This window comes from Octopus bimaculoides, chromosome 6 (assembly GCF_001194135.2).
Source record: "Octopus bimaculoides isolate UCB-OBI-ISO-001 chromosome 6, ASM119413v2, whole genome shotgun sequence".
In the NCBI taxonomy this organism is placed as follows: domain Eukaryota; kingdom Metazoa; phylum Mollusca; class Cephalopoda; order Octopoda; family Octopodidae; genus Octopus; species Octopus bimaculoides.
Genome location: NC_068986.1, coordinates 69,888,931 through 69,898,536, shown reverse-complemented (window position 1 = coordinate 69,898,536; position 9,606 = coordinate 69,888,931). Strand labels below are relative to the sequence as shown.

Below are 9,606 nucleotides of genomic sequence, written 5' to 3'. Positions count from 1 at the left end.
TATATATATATATATATATATTGTGTACTATTTCTCGAAGATCAACAAAAAAAGTACACCATCTGGTGAGGGATAAATGGTATTTAATAGACATAATACATGTTTTTAGGTGCTGGTAATAGATTCTTGTGCTGAGAACATGTCCAAACGATGCTTACCCTGCATGGACATAAATTCTTTCGCAAAAAATCTGCAAAACATTTTGATAAACCCGTCCGCCTGTTTTGAAGCTAATCAAGCCATTTTTTTATGATTTCGAGCCGCTTATGCTCTGAGTATTTCCGCCAAATTTGGTGAAAATCCATTCAGCCACTTTCCAGTAATTTTGCAAACACACAAACAGGCAAAGACGAGTGACAACAACTCCCTGCTTTAGCTTAAGCACGCAGAGTAAATACAAATTCCTCATGAAACTCAGAGAAAAATCATGTTAAGAAAGATAGTGTTTAAATGCTGGAGATTATATATATATCAATTATGAGAAAATACGAGTAACAGCCACAAGTTTATCATCCTTACAATGTGAATTGTGTATCTTACGTTATGTTGTAGAGGTGATTGTCATAGCTGTGTTTAGAAGGTAGTAACGACATTTTGGTAACAAGTGAGATGGTGATCGACACAATGTCGAGATTGACTGATGATTGTTGTGCTGATAATGGTAAGGGATCCTACGTCAATATGCACTAATCATACATCAGCACCAATTACATAACACTCCACAAAAGCAATATTTATGTAATATCATTATCAGCTTTGGTAGCTACATTTTATCACGTCTAAAGGCTAACGACATTGAAAGTTAATTATTTACTATATAGAAAGATTATAGGTTAGCAATACAACTGCGCACACTGATTGGCATGCCAATTTTCATTTAAATGTGTAATCTATACAACTCCTGCAACAGCGTTTCAATATCTTTTGGTTTAATCTATTTTTCAGTCGTCAGGGAGATGATAGGATGATAAATCAACAATTCCCACTTTGAAACAATAAAGTTGGAAAGGCAATTGAAAAAGCAATTTTTGCATATGATATCCTCTACTGGCGTAGATTAAATAACTTTAAGGTAAGAAAGTTATTTTAAATCACTTCAATATGATATTTAAGTGATAGATGTAGAAAAATCTCACAGGGGTGCAGTTAGTAATTTAGTTATTCCAAAATCATATTCATTCTTTCTGCAATAATTCTATCAAAGATATAAGAACTTGCAGTGAAACGGTATGGGATAAAATATTCTCGTGGACAGAAATAACATTGAATTTGGTGAAAAGAATGATAGTGAACAGTAATTTGATGTATTTTAATGAATGATTTTGATAACATTTATACAAATACTTACTTCAAAGGGCCGTGTATATGTCCTTTTAAATGGACATAAAATTATCGTACTAATATGCTTGGTCAGCTTTATTCGTGTAAATATATCTAGATAGTTAATTTATGGGCGTCTATATCTTGGTTCCTAACTCGACGTAACATTAAGTATGTGATTCTGAGCAATACTTTTATCGGATAAAAGGAAAAGCGAAGGTATTTCAGGATGCAAGATATTGCATTTGATGGCAATTCAATATTTCTATTAAGAATAATGTATTTCTAACAAAAACTTGCAGCAGAAATATACAACACACAAAAAATTTTAAGATAGTATATATGAACTGCGTAATTATACCAGGGTTTGGTGCTTAAAGTAGGAAAAGATATTTGTATTGGCAAATAGATTGTTGAAAGGAAGGATTTCTTTGGACAAAGATTTGGAAAGATACAAAGTAAAAATAGCATCGAGCGTAATATAATATAGATATATACGTAGTCTTCTATTTCATCTATATGAATATAGTTGCATAACTATATGAATATAGTGCAACCACTTCGACAAATGATGTATAGCACTCTATGCAATTGTGCAGGTAGCGTCGATTTGATGGAGAAGCTGAATAAAATTATTGCACAAACATTTGATCACTATAAACAAATCATCTGTGCAGGCTGTTAAAGAAGAAATTATGGAATCATCTTTCTTGGACTCAAGAGACTAACAACAAAACAACAAAAATAAATATAGTTATATAGTGACATTACACAAATGCTTTATCCGAGAAATTGAACTAGTATGATAGAATATGTTGAATAGAAAAGTCCACCACATATTGAATCCGTATTATCTTGTAAAAATTTTAACGGTTGTTCATTGAAATAAGATTAATGACCTCACCAGTTTCATATATTTCATCTGACCATAGGACAACAAAGAAAATACGGAAGACCACCCAGTAGTTATATAACCCTAACCCTATATTCATATATGACTAAATTGATGTACAAGTAGCAGAAAGTAAAACCTAATTTCAGCTATGAACTGTGAGTTTCAAATTCCATTTTTTGATTTTCACCAAATATTTGAACTTCGATTGACTTGCACTATAACATTGGTGAATGGTCGTTTTATATGGCAGCACTTGTATATTAACAGATTTCGTGGGAGACGAGTATTACTAACCGTCTTCTTTAAAAAAATTGAAAAGTATAAGAATAACTGCTCATATATATTTCGACATTTATCGTATAAAAGCTCCAAACTTACAAATCTCGCAAATAACTAATCCATGTTTAGATTGAACGATAATAAATGTCATAAAATAATAAGCATATTTACGTGTAATCCAGTCAGTACAGGACACATACTATATTCTTTTATATGGTTCATTCATTGGTGAGTACATGAGATCAAATTGACCCCAGTAATTATATTTTTAGCCAGATATTTATTCTGTAGGTCATTTCTTGCATGAAGTAGACGTCAACAAACCGATTGTCGAGCAGTGAGATACAAATACACTCATTTGTACATGCCCACGTTTGTGAATTCACTCACAAGGCAATTAGGTAACCCAGGTAGAAGACAGTCGCCCTCGGGATTGAACCCGTTGAGAAATGAACTTCTTAACTAATTACTTACTGATCCTTGAAAAGTCATGTAATCTTTGGTGTGTTAAATGTTTGTTGTTTGTACATTCTGTTTTACCTTTTTTTATAATCAGGGAGCAAGTCCAGTAGTTTTGAGGAAAGACGGTTAAGTCGAAGCCATCAATCTCAGGAATTGACTGGTACTTATTCTATCGACTCCGGAGAGGTGAAAGCCAAAGTTAATCACTTTCTCTCTTTCAGTTTATTCGACATATAATTTGATATATATTCACACTTATATATATATATATATATATATATATATATACACGCACATATATATTCTTTAATTCTTTTACCTGTTTCAGTCATTTGACTGCGGCCATGCTGGAGCACCGCCTTTAGTCGAAAAATCGACCCCCAGAAACTTATTCTTGTAAACCCAGTACTTATTCTATCGCTTTCTTTTGTCGAACCGCTAAGTTGCGGTTACACATATATATATATATGTCTCACAATAATTTAAAAGTATTTTAAACCCTTTCACCACGCCATTTCACTACTTACTTTCATAAAGTCTGTCATCTTCACATAGTTTGTTTAACTCCCTTTGGTTTTGACTTAGGTTTATTAATATTCGAGGTTTTTCTTTCCGGCTACATTTGCTCTTGAAATCTTCAATGCACTTCATACCTTTTTGATAGGAGCTGTAAAAAAATGAAAGAAATCGGTGTATTAGTTAGCATCGCAAATGCATATAACATTTTGAAAATTAACAGAATTCTTTTTAGTTTATGTCTCCTTTTTGTTTATTGTTAGGATACGACCGGTATGAGATACCTGCATTAAGTTAGATTTTTGGATACGAAATTCAAAATCAACTTTGTGAGGCCAAATATAAATAAGATAAGTGGTTTAAGTTAAGATCACTATGCGGTGGAATAGTTGAATAAGAGATTATTATTGAGAAAAAGACATATATAATGTGGAAATCAAGAGCTTCAGAACATACATTAATCCCGAGTGGACTGTTGCAGAAATTGGGTAGCATAACGAAACTAGCAAAATATTTCAAAAAAAGTTTGTCATAGTTAGCTGCTTAAGCTTTTCCTATATTTAACAACCGGTAAACCGCTTGACCAATCACCTGAAAAGAACTTTCGTTGCTGCTGAATAGCAATAAGACTAAATCTTTTTTAAAAAGGGGAGACCAAAGCTACTAAAGAAATTTAGTCGTTAAGTAGTTGTAAAGCTTAAAATTTGGAAATAAGTATGAGTGCGTGGATACAGATGACTTAGTGATTAGGGATGTTACACTCATGATTGTAAGATTGCACTTTCGATTCCTGAATCGAGTGATGCGTTGTTTTATTCAGCAAAACACTTCATTTCATGCTGCTCCAGTCCACTCAGCTGGATAAATGAATAATTCTCCGCCGGTTCAGTTTCTTGTTTAGGAGGGGAATATATACGCCGCATAATCCGAGAAACCATCCTTATGAGACTATGGTCCAGGAGGCACTATTGATTCGCTTTGATATTGAGTGTAAGGTATGCAATCACATTTAGAATCACTAGACACACAAACTGAACATGGCATTATGCAATTTTTTTCGAAGCACATATTTTCAGAAAAAAAAACATTTGCATTCCATCATTTTTCGTTCAAAGTGCCCTTTAGGATATTTCAATATTAACGAATTTCTATGTTGGTGGTAGTTCTTACCGTTTGTGGCAATAGTTTTCCTACCATCATATATATTCATTGTTCTCCAGGATGTTCATCCAAATTGTTACGCGATCATCTATTTATTCGTTTGTTTTCTATTTTGCATTCACATTTTAATAAGAACATTTGACGTTCGATTTTTGATATAAAACAATGATTAAATCATAAATAAATAATATTGCAGTAGTTGCTTCGGATAGCAGTGGCCGATAGGAATTGCCCACTGTAGAGAATTGATAGAAAGCAAAACATTTGATAAGCATAAAGTTGAACATTATAGATATATGAAATCGTAGCTCTTATTTTTATCTAGTTTTCTTTTAATGAAACAAGATAGTGTATTCATAAATGCGCCGGCGTGGCTCTGTAGTTAAGAAACTTGCTTCACAACTTCCTGTTTTGGGGTTCAGTCTCACTACGTGATACCTTGTGCAAATATCTTCTACAATAGACTCAGGCCAGCCAAAGCCTTGTGCGTGGATTTGCTAGACTGAAGCTGGAAGCCCGTCGTATATATGTGTACATATTTTCTCAAACCTGTAAGATGTGAGTTGAAAACATCTTAGTAAACAATTCTTAACTGCACGTCCTTCTTGATATAAATGAATTTAGAAGTATCTTGGGATAGAATTTTTAAAAATAAGTCACTATACTGTAGAAAGTCTGACATAAAGAAACAACAATTAATGCTAAAGACACCATGCCCTGACACTGAACACCAATACACTGTGTGTTGAAGAAATTTACCACTGTCTGCCTTGAAAAAAAGAAATATGTTAGCCAGTCGAAAAATTTTTGGAATAGTAGCACTCCCCAACATGTAAGAATATCTATCACACAACTACTCTCTCACGTTATGAGCGCCATCCTGCTGCCAACTATTCAGTTATCTCTGTTTAGATCTAAAAAACAAGAGCCAAGTGATTTAAAAACATTTACTACCCTTTTCCATCCAGCTCATCAAAAACTGCTTACATAGAATCAACATTCTAGCTATACATTCATATTCACTTTTTCACGATTTTTTCTTACCTCTATCAATTGTGCTGTATCTCAGTTCAGTTAAAAGACATTTAAATACATCTACCATATTACTGTGCATGATAAGGCGGTGAGTTGGTAGAATCATTAACACGTCTGAGCAAAATGCATAACGGCATTTCGTTCGTCTTTACGTTCTCAGTTCAAATTCCGCCAGGGACGACATTGCCTTTCAAGTTTTCGGGGTTGATAAAATAAGCTCCCAGTCGAGCGCTGGAGTCGACATAATCGACTTGTGAACTCCCCCGAAATTGCTGGCCTTGTGCCCAAATTTAAGACCATATTACTGTACATGATAATAATTATCTTGTCTGTACGAATTCCTGGTGAAACGCATTTAAAAGGAATTTTGTGCAAAGATCACGGTAGACAATAGTCTCATGTTCCACTCACTCTTTCAAATTATATCACACTTTCAATCTGATTGATCGAAGTTCTTCATTCAACATTGTTATGATATAAATTTCCTTTCTAGGTTAAATTAAAATATATTGTGCCTTATTTGGTTAGATCGAATGCTGGTAATGAAAACATAAAATAGTGGATGTATGTTTGAAAAGAAGAAAATCGGAAAAAGTGACAGTACATGAGCAATGAAATTACAAGTGTGTAATGCTGAGAAGAAATATTTGCTAGATATTAAGGTACGAGTAGAAAAAAAAAAAGGTATATTTGGCAGCGTTTTCGGAACAAATGAGAGGGGACTATTATTTATTAAGTTCTTCAGTATGTTGGTTTCTCTAATCTACATAGTTCAGATTCAGTCCATACCGAAGCAAATTATATAGTTTGCTTTTGTTTTACTTATTGTTAAATTGCTTTCATTATCGCTTGTTAAGTATATTTGAAGTTTCTTCTTGAATTTCATTTAATCTTCTTCTCGCTTGCTGATAATTTACTACGTTGCAAGCTACAACTACGAATACTTCTATGTACATAAGTGTATTTCATATATTTCGGTCTAGCATACAAATAATGAAAAGTTCATTACTCATAAACGACTCAGTGGTATATGCTGCGAAAAAAAGGCCTTATATACAATGGATCAGTCCACTACACTTTAAAAAGTATTGTATGGAAATCGATTTCAGTTGAAAGCAGTGAATACATTTATGCAGAGGAGTATTTCTTTAGCTTGATGCGATGAGCTCAAATCCTATTGGTTGGGAGCTGTTATCCTGTTTTGCGTAAACAACAAACAGACTCGAATATGTTAATAACTTTCATACAGGATATGTGCTAATATGAACCTCTGGAGCCTTTAGTATAGTTTATCTTTCTGTTTTTCTTTTCTTCATTTCAGACATTAGATTGTAGTCGTACAGGAGCACCACCTTGATACGTTTAATCGAACAAATAGACCACAGTACATTTTTTCTAAGCCTGGTGCACACGTATGTACATAACATGTGCCTATATGCACGCATACATTATGTTACATACATACATACATACATACATGGCTTACATTACATACATAAATTACATAACACGAGGGTAGGCTTAAAAGTTTACAGGCTGATTATGAAGGAGTGATGCTTGAGCTGTGAAATCGTGCATGTATTAATTTCATCTCTTATTAATAACTGCAGTGTTTCTTTCCAGGTAAACTCATATCTGACTGTTTAAAGAAGACTTCAAAAGTAACTAGTAGCGACTTGTTTTGAAAATTGACAAAATTTGGCATAGTGCTGTTATCAAATACATGCAGAAAAAGGGTTTAGTTACAAAAGACATTCATGCTGACATGGTTGCTATATTAGGGGATGACACTCCAGCTTTATCAACAGTGCAAAAGTGGGCCGATGGACTTAAAAGAAGGGATAGTCTTAAAAATGCCCCAAGGTCTGGTTGTCCTGAAACTGCCACGACTGAAGAAAACAATGATAGTGTTCACCACATGCTGACGGATGACAGGCAATTTGCCATAAGTCACATAGGCAATGTTATTTGCGTATGCCGTGAGAAAGTTGAGAATATTCTGCCTCTTGAATATATGAAATACACTTATGTACATAGAAGTATTCGTAGTTGTAGCTTGCAACGTAGTAAATTATCAGCAAGCGAGAAGAAGATTAAATGAAATTCAAGAAGAAACTTTAAATATACTTAACAAGCGATAATGAAAGCAATTTAACAATAAGTAAAACAAAGTAATAAAGCAAACACTCATGATGAAGGTTTCTGACATTGTTCCAGGCAGATCCAGCTGATTTCCTTAAATCTTTCCCTGAATGTTTCCTAAGCCAGAATGAGTGTTTGCTTTATTACTTTGTGCAAGAGACAAAAAAACAATCCATGCGGGTGGAAACTTCCCTCCTCACCTGCTCCAAAGAAAGCTACGGTCATTTCATCTACAAGGAAGAGGAAGGCTTCAGTTTTTTGGAATGCAAAAGATATTATGTTTAATGACTATCTTCAAAGGGGCCACACGATCAATAGAGAGTACTATGCTAACTTGTTGAGGCAGTTACGAAAGGCTACCAAGACAAAACGCCCGGGAAAACTGACCAAAGGGGTCTTATTTGATGAGGACAATGCTTCAGCATACAAGGCCTTGGTTTCAATGGCTGTTGTGCGTGGTTGCAGCTTTAAACTGATTGATGAGCTTCCTATTCTCATGATTTGGTCTCATCTAACTATCCTTTGTTCCGCAACATGAAAAACCATGTGGCTGAGAACCAGTAGTGTAGTGATGATGGGGTAATATCTACTGTTGATGACTTTTTCGTATGTATGTATGTATGTATGTATGTATGAATGCATGTATGTAAATATGTGTGTGTGTTTTTGACCCCCCACTACCACTTGACAACCAGTGTCGGTTTGTTTACATCCCTGTAACTTAGCGATTAGGCAAAATAGAAGCAGCATAGTAAGTACTAGGGTCGACTTTTTCGATCTAAACCCTTCAATGTGATGCCCCATCATGGCGGCAATTTAATGACTGAAACAAGTAAAAGATAAAAGTGGTATAAAATTGAATATTTATCTGATTTTATACAGCTATAGTAATTCCAGAAATTTCCTTTTTAATAATGAGTTAAAATGACAGCAGTTACGTTCACAAAGACCAATGTCAAAAGAGTCAAATATATTCAAAATATTCTTATCATTTACATTAATTAAAGACTACCAAAGTTCAGAAATCGTTTTTCTTTATCTTATTTCCATTCTGTAGCAAAAATTCTTCAATAGCTAAATCTTCATAATAGATAAAATTTGAAAAATAGCTTTTTCTTTTTATAAATCGATGAGCGAACGTTTTTTATATAACTTTCCTGATCGATTTTATTTTACTATGATTGTTCCTGTAACACTGTTTTTCAACCCGAATGACTCTAGTTGCTATCACGAAGTAATTTAAAATATTTCGAAATTGCAAGCGATTAGGAAACGTAAAGAACAAGAGCGTCCATGGAAAGATGCTACAATTGATCCTTCAATTTAAGAACGCCTGAATGTTTCAAACAAATCCAGGTTTCCATAGTCGTCTGAGAGTCCGCATTAGAAGAAGGCGAAATAAAAGAAACTGAGGGATTTGGGGCAGCTTCTGGAATTGGGAAAACCTCTGATATTTATGTGTGTGTGTGTGAATTTCTTAAATAGAGAACCACGAAGTAGCGTGCGCTGAATAAAATGATATTTAACACGTTCATGTACACTCAAAAGTCGGGGGAATCTTTTTAAACAATCACGGAAGAAATATCTCCTCTTACGTAATATATGAAAAAAACACAATGACATCATGTTTGTATTGTTACTCGTCATCAGCCTCGGATACCGTCTGCGTCGGTCATAACTCTCTCAGAATGATAGCTCTGATAAATAAGAACAGTAACCAATAAATTTACTGAGGTGGGCAAAGTTTGATCAAACTCGAATGAAGCAGCGTTGAACAAAATCTACATTGGAACTTT

The 9,606-nt window shown here is 34.1% G+C and overlaps 1 protein-coding gene across 1 annotated transcript in view; it reads right to left on the bottom strand.

Moving 5' to 3' along the window:
• LOC106868175 (uncharacterized) overlaps positions 1–9,606 on the bottom strand; it is a 339,834-nt gene that overhangs the window by 26,785 nt on the left and 303,443 nt on the right. The window contains exon 3 of the mRNA XM_014913319.2: positions 3,484–3,623. Within this exon, the coding sequence (XP_014768805.1) occupies positions 3,484–3,623 (140 nt within the window). The remainder of the gene's footprint in view (positions 1–3,483; positions 3,624–9,606) is intronic.